Raw genomic sequence first — 16,970 nt, 5'->3', positions numbered from 1 at the left:
AAACCTCCCAGGTTAGCATATCTCCCTTTTTGTACCATCCCACTTACAAAATCTTGTCACATGGCAACACGATGTAAAGCATTCATTTAGTTATACAGAACAGTCTGTCTAAAGGCCATTTCAACCACACACAGATTCATTTTGGTGGAGAAGGATCAGAGAGAAAGAAAGGGAAAACATTCACAGATCCCAGAACCCTTCTTTAATGGGGAGAATGGCTTTTAAATGAAATCAAACAGTATCTTGTTTTATCATTCATTTATTTAGCAAAGAAAAGAATGAATTCAAATACCCCACACAATGAACACATATCTATTCCCTGATATCAAGATGCAGATTTGCTTGTGAACAATTTTAAATGAATCAATTTTGTTACTACTGCAGTCATCTTGTACTGTGCATGGATTTGTGCAGAAGCTATAGATTTTGGGCTTAATCCTGTAAACACATTAAAATAAGCAACTTCTTACCTCTGTACCTTTGAACTCAGTGTGGTTACTTATGTGGTGAGTAAAATCACACTTGTGCTCAAGAGCCAACCTCGATTTTGCCAACCTAAATTTAGGCATCTAAATGACAGCCAAAATTAGGAGTGTATCTCTCTAGGCTCACTATATTGTCAGTGGAGAGACACAAGCCTTCTCCAGGAGGTAACTCTGGCCATCTAAGAAGGATGTTCTCCTAGACTAGACGAGAGAGAAGGCTCCCATCTCCACCAGACATAGAGGGTGCTGATGGCAGCTACAGTCATAATTTGGCCAGATGCCTCAAGCAGAGTGAGATGAACATGGACTGAAGTGTTTACAGAATTGAATCTCATACAGCAAAGCCATTACGCACACAATTAGCTTTAGGAATGTGATTATGTTATGCTGATTTTTAAAAAAGTGGTCCCACATTTAAAGAAGTGCACATTATATATTCTACATTTATGAGGAAAAAATCTTGAAACATTTGTTCTCATTAACATTTTTGTTGCACCTGTGACCTCTTACTTTCTTTTCTGGTTTGAACAGCCATATGGTCTCATGATCTGAGAACTCTTTTCATTTAATATGAGTGCTTTGGTAGCTCTTGATTTGTATCTTGACACGGTATTTTCTTAGAGGTTAGTGTGGAATTCTGATAAAGCTAACTAAATACACACTGTCCTATACCCATCCGAGATTTTAATCAGTACTGCTTAATAGCACGGAAAGCAAAACCAATTAACCTCCATTCTTTCTCCCACTCTCTTACGAAAACCCTAATCCTAGTCAGAAATCTCTTGACTAGTTTCAGTCAAACCACACTGCTCCAACAGCAGGTGAGTGCAACTGGCTGCAAAAAGCTCCCAGCTAAAGTAACTACATGACCACAAAGGTCATCAGATTCAAATCAAAGTACAAGATAAATCTGCAAGCACAGGAATCGATTTTCTAAGCAACTGAGCAACAGACTATATGTATCAGACACTAAGTTAAGCCCCCAAAGTGTACTTAAGTGCAATTCTAACTTGCGTTATCCAATGAAAGGGTACACTGTACAGGATCAGACTTTGCAGTCCTGCTTTCTCTTCCCTGTATGCAGCAGTGCTACACAGAAAGGAATGCTACAGATGTATCCTGAGAATTTTGATTCATCTGGCAAAAATGTTCATGTTCAAAATAGAAACATATTTTTTAAATTAATGCAATCAGTGCAGAAGTGGTTTAGTAATATTAAATACTGGCATCAGAGGTAATACATTTATTTACCCAGAACAGATCACTTTTCCCATGCAAAAAATATATGCCTGCTAGTACCACATGGCATTAAGGGTTAAGGGAGTTAATTCTCCCTTCCCGAGAACAAAACAATGCTGTAAGAACTAAATTTTACTCTTGAACAAATCCAAGAGTCCTATCAGCTTAAACAAGAGTTGCATGCAAAGATTTGCACTTTGTTACATTTTTGGCAAAAGAAAACTAAGAGTTCTCATGCAGAAAACTACTTTGCCCCAAAATGTGTGTAGCCCATTTTAGGAAAAATGCTAAATAAGATAAATTGAAACCTAATAGAAATTGCACTTTGCACTGCTCCATGTATTAATAAAGGCTCTGTCAAACCACCTGGGCAGCTGTGCTGAACTCAGAAGGTGAAAATACTGATAATAGTTAGCACACCCTAGGTACCTCTAAAATTATCTAAGACACAAAAATCTAATGGCTTTAAAACCTGCTGTCTCAGAATCTAGCTTGACAAGCTTGATTTCTCATTGAAGTGATGTAAAATTTTCACATTTACCCTAAAGGAATGTGAAAATCAGACCTAAAGCTGCTTTAGATAGAAGTTTGAATATACCTCTGCCTGCAATTTAGAATAGTGTAATTTAGGAAGCTGAATGACAAAAAAAGAAAAAAAAAGAAAAAAAAAGACACACTTCTCTGACAAGTTGGCATGGTCTTTAAATGGCATCACATTGGAGTTAATCAAAAAGTTGGAATGCCAGAAACACTCCTTTGGGAGATGGAAGTGAGAGCAGACTGGGCATCTGCTCAATGCACTTAAACCTATGACTGCACAGACTTAACCTAGGGTATTATCACCACATACATAACATATATCTAACATATGTACCTACCTGTGCAAGGAATGGAAAATAGATCAATGTATAGATAGACACACCTCAGAACTACTGAAGAGTTAAAAAAAGCTAATTTCAGATAATTTTAATTATAAAAGATTAAAATAAAAATACACAGTTTAAATACTTTAAAAATATTGAACTCATAACTAATAGTCTAAGTATAAAATCCAGAAGCCAGACTAATGTGCTCTTAGTACAGTGGCAGAAAGGAACAGTACTTTCTGTATGTGTGTGCGTGCACAAACACACACCTATGTTGTTTTTTCTTGGCAGTGACAGCAATATAGTTTTTATTTTCTTTATATTTTTTAAACTTAGAATTTTATCTTTTGGCATGAACAGAGTGATTCAGATACTATGCTGGTTATCATTTGGAGATTTTTTTCCTTCTCTATCCATTCCACTGAATTTCCTTGCAGAAAAAATTCCCTCTTACCCAAGGGCAATTGACATATCAGGTAATTTCTTCCTGGAAAAACAAATCTAATGTACAGTAAAACAATCACAAATTATAGAGAACCAGTGTTATCATACATTTTTAAGGTGAACTGCTGTGAGGGTAGGAGCTCTTTCTTTTGACACAGTTAATAATAACAGGGACAACTGTTGGAAAAATTGGGAAGGTGCTATCAATTACTTTCATAGATGGTAAATGTGTGTTCACTTTACTCCACAGCTTTTCAGAGACCACCTGCTTTGCATTTTTTTCATTTTACTGTAGAACAGAGATTGGAAGCATAGTACTACATTCAGATCTATCCCCATTCAAAAATGTTACTCATTGCCATAGTTAGATATGGTGTTTACCCTTACTATGTAAATTCCTGGATCACCAAAGTGGTGCTCAGATGCCATCTCACATTATCAATGTTCCTTGGTACTTTTTGCATTTTTATTTTACATAATTTAGAATTATAATTTGTACAAAATTTTCTATTATTTGCCTATCATAGCATAACCCAATGATCACAGACTATAAAGTGGAAACATTTCCACTCTGCTTCTCCTTGCATACCTTCCTGATATTCTGTTGCAATGATCTTTGTATTGAATATGTTCCAAAAACAAAAAGCCCAATTCTTTAATCCTTAATATTCATTTTTAATTTCTCTTCATAAGTTTCTGAGTAGCAAATGCCACTTTACTAATAAATACTCTGTAAAATCTGGCCCAAATACCTGCCCTTTCTTTTTAATTGTACATCTGTAATTTCAGTTCCAAAAATAATAGTCATGAATGTGGATGAAGACTGATTGATAGAACAAAGAAAAATGGTAAAAATGTGAAGATCCTTTGTGTTTCCTCACCTGCCACTAGAAAAGGAATTAAAACTGATAATTTAAAACTCAACCAGTATTTTAAATATTTACATCAATAAGGTCCAACAAGATATTCACTTAAAACACCTTTACAATGTTCCCCCAAGGGCAGATTAGTTTGGATCAGACACATCAGTAAGATGAGACAATGATTTGCAAATGCATATGCACTTTCTGATTTTGCTTTGCTTTGTCAAAAATGTATATATGAAGTCAAAGCTGGAAAGAGAAAAGCAGTTCTATGATTATGTCTACGTACCCCAGAGAGCTTGAGACAGTATACAAAATACGGTGCAATTGCATCTTTCACTGACGGCACGACTGAGCGTTGCAGCAGATCAGACAAGTGGGCTCCATATGCACACACCAAGGAGAAGAGGCCTCTGGACCACCACGACTCATCCAAATCTGCACGCTACAGTAACCCTGGCTTACCAACATGCAGAAACATTCCAGTGTGCCTTTCCTATCTGTCCTCCTTCTCCACCCCCCGACACCATCCCAAAAATTAAAGTAAACAAGGTGTAGGCTTTATGTCACTTGGCTTGACTCGCAACTGAAAACCACCTACCCTGAAGGTTTTCTGTTTTGTTACAAGATTGTATCACTTGATATGTCCTTATTTTTCACACTCTTATTCTTCACTCAGCTGAACAGCTCAAAGAACTCTAGCCTGAATGATTCACAGTCCAGAGAGATTAGCTTTGGAGAGTGTGGAGCTGCTACAGAACATCACTGAACAACCAAATTTCTTCTTGCCATTTTTCTCAATACTCTGTGAGTTGGTTTTGGTGGTATGAGTTTCAGGGAGACTCCACAAAGGGCTCCATTGCTAACTCACAGAAATTAAAACATAATGCCCAAAATAAAATTAAATTTGTACTCCTGGAACAGTTTTCAGGGGTAACAGATTTTTTCTAAAAGCTTCGAAATTAGTTAGCCCCTTGTTAGAGAAATCTGACTGAATGCTTATGAAACTGAGTGAAGTGATGCATTCCTCATGAGGGATTCAGAAACACTTAGGGGCTATAGCTGAATCCTGTACTGAAGGCCAACCTGCAAAGAAAACATCAGGTCACAAACAGGTGTTTGGGGGTTTTGGCAGCAATGGGACACTGATGGCTTGGATCGTGCTTGAAATGTCTCTGAACTTCATCTCTGAAGTCTCAATCACATGAGCAGTCATGTAGCATAGGCCTTAGGGACTGGGGAGTTACAGAAGGCCAGAAAACACACAAGCCCATTAGTATTCATCATAATTATTGAAATCTGTAAAATAGGTATTAGAATAAGTCTTTGCAGTAAGATGTGGATTGAAGTATTTGTTTCTCTCCTCCAGAATCAGGTTGTTTTTGTTAAATGCCTGGAAAAAAAAGAAAAAAAAAAGAAAATGGGATAAAGGAAAGATAGCCACTAAGTACTATTTCATTAAGACAACTCTTGTGGCAAATATTTGTGAATTGTAAGTCAGTCAAAAATGCATTCAGAAATACCTGCACATTTGCAAAAACTTGCATTTGTATGTGTCTGATCATAAATACTGTTCTTACAAAAAGCAATGCTACTCAACAGAGTATAGCTATGCACTTTTCCCCCAATATTACAAGACTCTATATACTTTTTAATTATATCTATTCAGTTCTTCCATTACTAGAATGATTCACTCGTATTTTTCATTAAGAACTATTTTCTCTTTACCGCATCAATATATGTAGGAATATGTAGGAGAAATGTCTGAATGTTTTAAGAGCGTAAATCCCATTTTTTAAAAGTGATTTAGGTATTTAGAGTAACATTTTTAAAAGATATTTTGTTCTTGCATGGATCCAGATAGACACTTAGTGGGATCTGAAAAAGCTTTAAGTTAGGTACATATTCCCCCATTGATGACAAAATCTAGGCTTTTCTTACCACTTCTAATAAAATTTCCTAAAATGTCTTTAATTAATCAGCAGGAAAAATGCAGAAACTAAAAACTGGATTCTCTAGTTAGGATTTATGAAAAATACTCATTTACGAAAAGCTTTGCAGCTGCATGAATAAACTGCATAATCTGAAGATACTGAGCCAAGTCTTTTCAGAATGCCCAGCCTTCCTTAATTCAGTGGATCTAAAAAGCTGAGCTATTCTGAAAGGTCATAAAAAGAAAATATTTTTTCAGGAACAGTGGTCATGTAATACAGATATCATGCCAGACTCTCAGCTAACATATATCCGTACTGCTTATTTACAGAATATTCTGGGTATGAACAGTAGCTGATAATCTGACCTAGTATATTCACCAGATAAATCTCCCATATAAAGACCTAGTGCAGGAAGACAAACTGTGCCTTTGACACTATACCATTTGACCAAAAGCATTATCTTCAATGTATGTTATGATGATTGTTAATGGCCCTATTTACTTCTTAAACAAGCTGCTAGGGAACACAACTGTGAAAGAAAAAAAAGGAAAACTTGACTAGTGATCTGTTTCTTTCAGGAAAGGTTGTTGCTGCATAAATTACACAAAAAAACTAACTTCCTATGTAATAAGGATTGACAAAGGAAAGGATCTGTAATTATGATACTGCAAGTGAAATCTCCTGTTGTTGTTAAGAATTAGCAAAATCTGAGTCTAAATGCCATTGCAGAAAACTAGTAAGTAGAATTTTTTTGAAACAGCATAACTGTTGTACAGGACCCTATATGTTGTGCATTATAGAGCTCCCAACCCATTTCTCACCTTGATGGCTTCTACAGAATCATATTTGTCCAGTTTGTTGATATGGTTGGTGATGCTGGTATTTAGAGGAGCTGGTGATACGGGATGGATTACAGTTGCATCATGGGACTGTTGCTGATAACGTTGGCAATAGGTGTAAACAAGCAGGGTAAGAAGGCAACCAAGTATAGAGCTACTTAATCCCACTGTGATCATGTGAAACATGTTGAACTCTGCATAGTGGACAGCAGAAGACAGTCTTATTTTTAAGGAAGTAACAACAAAAGCTTCAGAAAAAAAAGTAGGGCAGTACTTGACTTAAATGAGGATAAGGGAAATTTCATGAGTTTCTCAGAAATGTCTCAACCAATTCCAAAGGTTTATCCCTACAGTAGCAAATGCATTCTGTTTCCTTGGAGGGATCATTATGAGACTCTTAGATACTCGTACATCTCTGTAAGTATTAAGATTGAGATTTTTGAAATGTGCTTAACAAAAACCCAAGTAAGACAAATGATTTGCATTTTCCAAGTGTTTGAAAGCTCAGCTAAATTTCTTTGTGCACATGATATAACTTGTTATATATATAAATTATGTATATAACATACATACATGGTTTATTTTCAGTGAACTACAGCATCTCCTTCTCTGCTGTTCTAGTGCTTTCTTATACACAGTGACTTGTGGCAGAACAAACAAAACCTCCAAGTCTTTGAATCACAAGTCCTGCTTTCCCTAAAATGTTTTCAGTATCGTCTTTATTTGGTGCAGATCCCCAATGGCCTACTTCTTTTCCACCCCCTGCTTCATCTCACTGCCTCTTTATCTTTGAAGTATGCCCAATTTGTTCACTTCCCCAGTCTTCAGATTTTTTTGTATGTGTAAGGGGGGAGTGTGGAAGAAATGGTAGCATTTAAGGGGAAAATGGGGAGAAGAGAGACTCCTCAGGAGTCTCTTAACCACACCAGCCAGAGAGTGTAAAGTAAACAACTGAGACTGCAGCATTGTTCACCTGGGACTCTCCCATCTGTTCTTCCCTGAAAAATATTATGGGAAACTCTCTTCACCTATTCAAGAAGTAAAACTAAGAAGAAAGCTCACTGCTACATGAAACTGTAGGAGGGAATCTAAAATGCAATCACCCCATGATGTCATTGAAAGATGAGAGATAATGGGTCATAGGCAGCACAGTTATGATTAGTGAGAAATAAATTGCACTGCTTTGCACTGTTATTTCAAACTGAAGCTCTGTTTTTTGATGAAGAAAGAAGCATCAGTGGGGAGCTCAAGTTGGAATTTTCATACTAACATCAGTGAAAATTCCTATGTGGTTGCCTGCATGCACAAATGAAGTATTTTAAACCGAAAGACTGGACTAGTCTGAAAAACATCTGTTAGGCCTTTGTCACTGAAATGCAGAAAAAGGTTCAGCATATGGGTCCCATTTTTGGCAAGTGCCTAAGTTAAAACTTTTACATGCCTGCTGGGAATTTCGAAACATAAAAGAAGACTTAAGTGATTAGGCAAACTGCCCTAATATGTAAAATATCACTGAAATATCCTTCTATACTTTTACAAAAGTTTCCCACTGTTGTGGAACTTGGCAAAATGTTTTCAGAGTTCCACTTCTAATTAGGAAATCAAATCACATTATCCTGATAACAGGACAATAATGCATTGCCATGCATATCCCTTCATAACCCCTACGATTTCATTGTCCCTTACTAGATTAAAAATACAGTTTACCTGTGCATGGAAGAACACTAGAACCAGCCAGAGTTATTACCATGATCACACAGAGTAAGGTGATAGCTCAACACACAAAAAAATGGTCATCTTTCTTGTTTTTTTAAATTATTATCATTGTTAGTTTTTTCTTTTTTTCAACAGTTTCAGTTTCCTCTTTTGGAATTTGTTTTGCTAGCATCAGGATCCTCTGGAACAGAACTTTTTTTTTACCTTTTAGTTCTGGCTTTGGCAGCCAGACTGAAAATGAGCCACAGATGCAGTCTGATCTATTAAATGGGTTAGCAGGCTGGCTCTCTGCTATTCATCTGGAGTCCCAAAGAGGCTCGTGAAATCATTATCTTGCAAAAGTTGCCACAACTTTACAGATTTTGACCTGCCCGTAACTAGCTTGTGATAGGAATTTCTTTTTGAGGAAAAGGGGGTGACTGAGATAAGGGAAAAGAGGAAAATAAAACCATCCAGTAATAAATGCTCTTGTCTCAAAGGCTGGCAATGGCAGCTGGATGTTTAATGAGGAATCCTGCAGTAACTACATCTCTTTTTCCAGGCAAGTGTAAATAATGAGAATGTGGCATTTAGAATGTGGAATAAAACTAAGAGAGCGCAAAAGGTGAAACAAATGTAAACAAAGGGGAATCAGTAATTCAGCATTTAATACATAGATAGGACAGAAATGAAAAGCTTACCGCCACATTGTTTTTCTTCTATGCTGCTGGATCGTGCCACTGTTATTTCTAGAAAAATAAATAAAGTGGTTATGCCACGGAGGCAAAATATTACAGACAGCTACTAATTTCATTAACAGAATAAGGATTTCAAAATTTATTTTACTGTGTTTACTCTGAGTCAGAACTACGTAAAAAGGATTTTCACTATGTGGTGGAATTAACAGAAAGGTCCCATGACATTCTCAGGATCCTCAGTTTCCCAAGCAAAAGCAGTAACATATTTTTCATTCTTGCCTCAAAACATCTCTGAAATTAAACAGATCATGTGCAAATGAACATATTTTTGTGGATTTTTTTTGGTAGGAAAATCATGTTGAGAAAGTGCTGCACATCTGAATGGTAAAATTAATGTAAGTTTCATTATTTTGCTCAGAGTTGAAATGGACTCATTACTTCTAGGAGTCACATGTATTACTAATATGAAAAGACAGAATTTAAAAATCTTCACAAAAGACGACTGCCAATTTCATGGGTTTTGACTGTAAACTAAAAAATTGTGATTCCAGTCTGTGTCCTGGCAACTCTTATTTTGGAAGTGTTCTGAATAAATATTCAAAAAAATATGTAGACAATCAAGGTGTCCCACTCTTCTACTTTGGGACCATGCCTTCTGTGAAGGAAAGTCCTGCCTTGCAAATCTCTTGAATCTCTCTGCAAGGGTCAGTGATCACATGAATATGGGTGAGGTAACCGATGCAGTCTACCTGGATTTCAAAAGAGCTTCCAAGTCCCTTGCCAAAGGCTTTCAAAGAAACAAAGTAGCCCTAAGACATGAAGGAAAAGATAGGAAACAGACAGTAGTACTATGTGATCAGTTCTTCCAGTGGACAAAGGTTACCAGTTCTGCAGGGACCTATACTGTTAAACATATTCGTAAAAGAGCTAGTAAAGGAAACCAATGTGGGTTTGAAGTTTGCTGATGACACAAAGTTATTAAAGGTAGTGTTGACAAGGGCAAGTTGTGAAGAGCTATGGAAGGACCTTACAAAACTAGTCAATAAAATAACAAATGAAACAGAATGTAGATCAGTGTAAAGTGATACAAAGGGTGGAAAAAAATATACATATAGAACAATGGGCTGTAAACTGACGGTTACCTCTCACGAGTGAGACCTTGGGGTTATGACAGATTGTTCCATGAAAATATCAGCTTAATGTTCAGAAGCAATCAAAAAAGCAAACCGAATGCCAGGAATTACCAAGAAAGCAACAGTGAACAAAACAGGAAAATAGCACTTTATAAATCCATGGGCTGTCCACACCTTGAACACTGTGTGCAGTTCTGGTTTTCCCATCTCAAGAACGCCTCTAGCAGAACTAAAAAGAGTTCAGAGAAGGGCAGCAATGATGGTCACAGGTATGCAATGGCTTCTATATGAGGAAAGACAGAGTAGGCTGGACTTTTCGACTGAAAAAGTAACAGTTTAATGGAGTCTGATACAAAATCATGAGTGGCAGGAGAAAGTGGATAGGGATTGACGGTATGCTGTTTCTTCTAGTACAAAAACTAGGGGCTATCAAATAAAGCTATTAAAAGTTAGGACCAAGAAAAAAGGATAAAAAGAAAAGAGGAGATTGTTTTTCATGAAATGAAACTCCACTGCTAAAAGATGATGCAAGAAGATGCAAGAGATGCAAGAAACCTAGGCAAGTTTTTAGAGAGAGAACCACTTCAGGGTGTTAAACAGACAAACCACATCAGGCTTAAACACTCTCCTGAACTGAAAGCAGCTGAAGGCTAGGAGACGGTAGGGAGGGGAAGGAAGATTGATATATGCTTGCCCAGTTCCTATCCTTCCCTAGACATCATGGCTACTGCTGGAGGGAGGAAAACTGAGCAAGACAGACTTCCGCTCTGAACCAGTGTGGCCATTCTGATGTTCTTTTAAGAAAATTAAAAATGTGTGATAATGGAAAAGGACAGATTAATGAGACAGACTCCTGCTGTAAGAATGCATAGAAAGTAAGGGTCTCAAAGTTTTTCTATCAAAGCAGCTTCAAAATCTGAATCTGTATCCAGACAGTGAAACAAACCCTTGTAGTATGATTCTGGGGGTGTCAAAAGTGATAAAGGAGGCCTGATGGGAAAATAGGAGAGAAGCAAACACTATATTAGTGGTTCTGGCTTAAAAATTAATCTCTTCTCCAGCTTGAATTTTCTGCTGAAGGATACTTTAGCATATTACCAGATGTGAAACAAAGTGCTAACATACCACAGACTATTTCTGCTAAAGTGAATCACAAGGTTTTACCCTTCTTCAGCTGCTAAATCAATGCAAACTAATTTCAAAGTGAGGAAGTATCAGATCTGACAAAAAAGTACTATTACAGTTAGTTAAAGGCTAGGAGAAAGTTAATTCACAGTCCAAACAAAAAGCAGAAAAGAATGTATGCAAAGACAGTAAGGTTCTACAAGGTAATGTTGACATGGATTAACTTTGGAAACAAGTAGCAGCAATGATGAGAAGGATTAACTTTTGCATTCTGGCCAAATCATTCTATATTCAGTAAGTTCTGTGCAAGAACAGAGTGAAAGTAAGCAGGAGGAGGAGGAGAGAACGTGAGGGTGGACATGCTGGCACACTAGCTGAAAAAAGGAGTGAGGTGAATTGGAAAAAAGAAAGAGAAGTTGGGAGGGAAAGAACTCTGAATCTGAGGACCTTTATTTAATAAAGGAGTGAAAGTGAGCTGAAAGATCCCAAGAAGAAAGCTAGTTTGCCCAAGGTGAGTTGTAAAGCACATGCCTGTACATTTTGTGGCAAGGGTAGTTTGAAGGGGAATGGCAAACAAATCAGAAGGCCCAGAGAAGAGGTGGCTGCTGCTTATTCATCTAACATTCCTCACTTTAGATTCTGAAAATGCACACTTTCCAGAACAAGATGTAGAGTTTATATTGGATTAAGTGGAGCATTTGCAGCATGTGAATATTAACCAAGTTGCTTGGAAACCCTGAGCAAAAGGAGAAAACACAATGTGGGAGTTTTTGCTTTCACACTGAATTCTTTCGCAGTGGTTTTGGAGCAAAAAAATAGTATTTGTGAGATAAAGCACTTATTCCTATTGTCTATGTACCATCCATAAAAGCATTGTTTATATTTGTTGATTTCTTCGTAATATTGCACTGTATTGTACAGCATTGTCATAGAGAAAAAGATTGCTGCACTGAGTAAACATAATTTATTTCAAATGATGCATGAAAATGCCAATTCTTCTGTCTGTGAATAGACTGCTGTCTTTTTTTAAGTACTCAGATGGAAAGATGATTGTTAACAGCAATGCAATTTGTCCACCCATACTGTTGTGTGGATTTCAATGACTGCTGTGATTCAAAAAAGAGCACAGGCATGAGTTTCAACAAATGCTGTGGAGTAATGCATGAAATGATTGTCCATCAGGCAGTTAGTGGTCATGTGGGAGATATGAACCTGAGGCACAGCTAACAGTATTTAGCTTTCTAAGCAGCTATTAATCTAAGGGACTCCATGAAATGATTTCCATAACTACCACAGCACCCATTTTTGCATACACAGGTCACAAAAAGTAGAGGAATGTTTCTGTAATAACCCCAGAATCTCTCTCAAAAAATAAAAAATAAAAAATAAGCAAATGAGTTCTAGCTGTCTGTTGTCAGCCCTGCACCCTTTTATTAAGTAGAATGAAAGGGATCTGCAGAATGCTGTTATACTGAATAATGAAAGTCCCAAGTGGTGACAAGTAGGACAATTTCACAGCATTCAGTGGAATTAGACAGATTTTCATGAAGAGACTGGATCCAGCAACATACGCTCTAAAGAGTAGACCAGCAAAAAGGTTGAGAAAAGGCAAATTCTATTTAAATTCTTAACTTTCTGCACAGTACAGTATGAGAAAGTATTAGGCTCCATCCCTGAAATTTTGTGAGATTTCACTTATTGTTAATGGAGAACCTTGCTCTCACCTGGTACAAAGTTAGAGCCAAAAGCACAGGCTCGGGTCTCCGTGGTATTCCCAGAACACTGGCTGCCCACAGGAAATAAAATGATGCATTGCCGAACCCGGAACTGAGCTCCAGATGAGTCACACTCGGACCACTCAGACCAATCTGACCAGCTGTCTGCAACAGGTAGAAAGGGAGAGACACACACAGTGGATTTAAATGTTTTGAGTTCCCAGAGGGAGAGAGAAACGTTATATCTTTCTAAATTATGACAGAGGGCCTAGTCCCTAGCTTCTACAAACTAACAAAGGACAGTTCTGCTGATTGTGATAAAGAAAAGCCAGTTTTACAAGCTGGCAGAAGTCTCAAAAATGTAGAGTGTCATGGTAAATTTGTCACAGAAGTATATTCAGCTTTAGCTTCTGCCACTGTGTTTGTGAGTGAAAGTGAGTAGCCTAAGGGATTTGGCTGTGGCACCAAGAGTGTGACTGAACGAGTGATTGCCTTGGACTTAATTTCACCACAGGCCGTTAGGGTGGCAATGACAGTCGCTTTTATTTATATTCCTGACAAGTAGCAATACGAGCTACAGAAATGTGTATTCCCAGTCTAAGAGAGGATGTTTGTTTAACTACAAAAAAGCAGCATCTTGCAGACACATTTTTCTTTCTTTTCATTCTGGTCTGCTTCTTTGTTGTAGATAGAGGAGAATATATCTCAGATGGTATCTTATTCTTTTCCTTCTCCCACATTTCGTTCATTAACAACTTCTACTATTTCTTTAGATTTCTTCCTCTGCCTATGTAGTTTTGATTAAGACATTTTTATTTCATACCAGACAATCTCTGTGTGATCTCAGAACACTTAAGTGAATTTGTTCTGATTCACATGAGATGCTGTGAGCTTACTGAGGTCAGCTTTCTTACAATTCAAGAGCAAGCCTTGCCTTCATAGAAGTCTTGTGAGCCTGGCATGTATAGTAGAAGACAAGGCTCAGTAAAACTAATTTTTTTCCCTTGTCTTTCCCACTGAGATATGTTTTATCGATTTGGTTTGAATTAAGTCGTCCTAATATACCAAACTGAGTTTGCTTCTACTTCTGAATTTTAACTGATTTTACATCACAACCACAACAAATTCACAAATTTCATTTGGCCTCAAATAAAAAAGTTATATATATTGGCCTGATTTTGTTTCAAGTTACATTAAAGAACACTGTGAATAATTTGAAAGTTCACAAAACTTTTGTGCACTTTTTGTGAATTGGGTGGCATACCAGGAGAGTCTTGTACTGCTTGGGCCTTTCAATACATCGCATATATCTAGCATATATGGTTTGTATTTACACATTAATTTCCCCTTGACCTTACAGGAAAAGGTTAAAGCTCTCAGTCATCTAAATCTAATGGATTACAATAGGAATATTCCAGACTGCAGTTTTGAAAAATGTCAAGCAATAGATGCTTTCCATGACAGTGTTAGACATTGACTTACTAAATAATATGGTAAAAAGAAATGGATGGAGGAGACTGAAACAACTTTAGCACAGAAAGTCTCAAGCAGTGGTCCAAGGACCATTTCAAGACAGTAGGAGAGTGCTGTGTAGAGACAGTATCAATCAGTCCTACCAGTCTCTTTCAGTCTGTGGTTCAGGTGTATGCCATCACTTGTACAGTTGATCATGCCATTCAAGTTTAAAGAAACACTGCCATAGGACAAATCTTGGTGCAAACTTTCATCTGTGGCAGAGAACATGCTTAAGCAGGAGCCAGTACTCTTGCCCACTCCAGGCCTATTTATGGTGTACACAGCAGCTGCTAAAATGCTTGTGAGCATCCTAAATGCACTTGCTTTCTGTCAAGACATTTTAAGCATGGGGTCCTGTAAAAGACACTATGTGCATTTGGACCTTTCCCCAGGTGCAACACAGTGCGCCTCCCTCCCATGCTGGAATACCATGTGCACAGTACAGGTAGTCAGTGGGTCTGGCATCATGCTGATCAGCATCATCTAGCATATAAAAATCACAGAAGAAGATAGAGGTGACATCACCACAGGTGGAAGATGGGTGAACATCCCTACTATGGTGGAGGTCAGAGAGTCACACAGAGATAGGACACCTAAGATTCTGGGTGTGTCATTTCAAACTGGCAGACCTGCCTTTTGTGGAATCACTACCTGTGCCATTATGGAGAGGATAACCCCATGCCTTTTGTATGCACTTAAATAGACTCAGTTATCCTGTCTCATCCCTTTGATTTCTTTATTTTTGAAGTATCCAAGGCTCTCTTGCACCTCAAGCAGATCCCTCACACCACTTTCTGCTTTTCACCTTGTCAAGGCTCCTCTCAACTTGCCCCCGAGTTCTCTACAAAAGTCATGAGGACAGAAAAGAGAGGGAGGACGGGAAAGGTGTTTAACCTGGGACTACCTTTCATCTTTAACATTGCAAGGTTTACTCAGATGTCTTCTGCTTTCAGCATTTTGGCTAGCCTTTGAAGCCAGTAAGTCAAGCAGTTCCTTTGGTTGAAGAAGGCACCTCAGAAAGATCAGGCCACTAGTTTATAAGATCATAAATTTCTTTCATGCAGAACTACAGCAAAATTTCTAAATGTTCAACTGCTTTACACTTTATTTGCATGTGTGAGTTAGCAGTTCAAGGACAGAATATATTTCCCCCAGCAGTAATTATTTTAGAAAATAAAATATTGCTTTATTCAGTGCATTACAGACACTGTTGCAACAGATTATACGTAACGATAAGCAGTCTATAAACCACTACCAATCAATAGTGCAGCAATTCCATTCATAGTAATGGGGCTTTCTTCAGATTAAAACAAACAAACAAACAAACAAACAAACAAACAGTGAAACAGCTTTTAAAATGAAGGATGAGAAAAAATGATGTATTGTGAAGACATAGGTCAGTAACTACTTTTAAGTGCATACTTGTATACTTTCAGCTGGATTTACCATTAGCCCTCTATGTCTTCAAAAAGTCCTTGGTATAAGGATTCTGCAAATTTCCCCCTTTTTCTAATTTTGTTTTTGCCAAAAAAGTACTATCAAATGCCAAGAAACGTCTTCTCTTTCCATAACTTAATAAACCTTACAAATAATTTCTATTTTTGCATATGCATTTCCGTGTTATTTGGTAGTTTCCAGATCCAAGGTATCACTGATATTCCTTTCTTATATTGAACATCTCATTCAAACAGCAAATGTCACCAATGGTATTTCCAGATGTGCAGTAGCAGTAACCACTGGCACATGATCCTCACCACAGTAAAATGACACTGCGAGGATGCAAGAATCTGTCCAGACTTGACAATGTGTAGCACTGGGGTCATTTTTGTCCCCTACCGATGTGAAATAAAAGCAGTGAAGCAGCTTCTGCACATGAAGCAAGGGCTTCATTCCGACAGCTAGTTGTAAGGTGTGTTGTTTCAAAAACATATGGCAAATTTTCAGTCAGACTGAAATATAAATAAAACACCACAGATATGTAAGAAATGTGTTTCACTCTGAAACTGTAATGCTTCACAAAAGTGTTCACCTTCTTGAAACAAAATGAAACCAACCTCCCCATCTGCTCCAAAACTTGGTTAACAACCAGGTCAAAATAAGCTGAAGAATTACAAATTTTTGCAGACTGTCATTTCTAGAAAAATACTGATAGAAAATAAATGCACAGCAAGAGAAATAGCTATAATACTAGCACAATGAACATTCCAGTTTTGACCTTTAAATACACCTTAAGGATCCCAAGACAGCTATATAACTTCCACACAAATATACACCATTTGTTTTGAAAAAAAAAAAGCCCAAACCATCAGATGATTTTTATTTTCCTTTTTTAAACCCAATTCAGAGTGTTACACCTGTTTTAATTTTGACAAAGTAGGTACTTTTATTCTGCTGCAAGACATGCAGTGCCTAGAAAAGG

General features: G+C 37.4%; 1 protein-coding gene across 6 annotated transcripts in view; it reads right to left on the bottom strand.

Annotated features, from left to right (window-relative positions):
- Positions 1–241: 241 nt before the first annotated feature.
- Positions 242–16,970, bottom strand: part of SEMA5A (semaphorin 5A) — a 326,582-nt gene continuing 309,853 nt past the window's right edge. For 5 of the 6 annotated variants that reach the window (XM_067291026.1, XM_067291022.1, XM_067291023.1 and 2 more), the window contains 4 exons: positions 13,046–13,201; positions 9,067–9,114; positions 6,653–6,864; positions 242–5,290 (listed from right to left, as the gene is read on the bottom strand). In XM_067291026.1, coding sequence (XP_067147127.1) covers positions 5,171–5,290; positions 6,653–6,864; positions 9,067–9,114; positions 13,046–13,201 — 536 coding nt within the window. In that variant the 3' untranslated portion in view covers positions 242–5,170. The remainder of the gene's footprint in view (positions 5,291–6,652; positions 6,865–9,066; positions 9,115–13,045; positions 13,202–16,970) is intronic. The other variant, XM_067291025.1, reaches the window with a different exon arrangement.

Source organism: Apteryx mantelli, chromosome 2 (genome assembly GCF_036417845.1).
Source record: "Apteryx mantelli isolate bAptMan1 chromosome 2, bAptMan1.hap1, whole genome shotgun sequence".
NCBI classification, from domain to species: domain Eukaryota; kingdom Metazoa; phylum Chordata; class Aves; order Apterygiformes; family Apterygidae; genus Apteryx; species Apteryx mantelli.
Note: the sequence above shows the minus strand (reverse complement) of the source record. Positions and strands in the feature narration are given on the sequence as shown.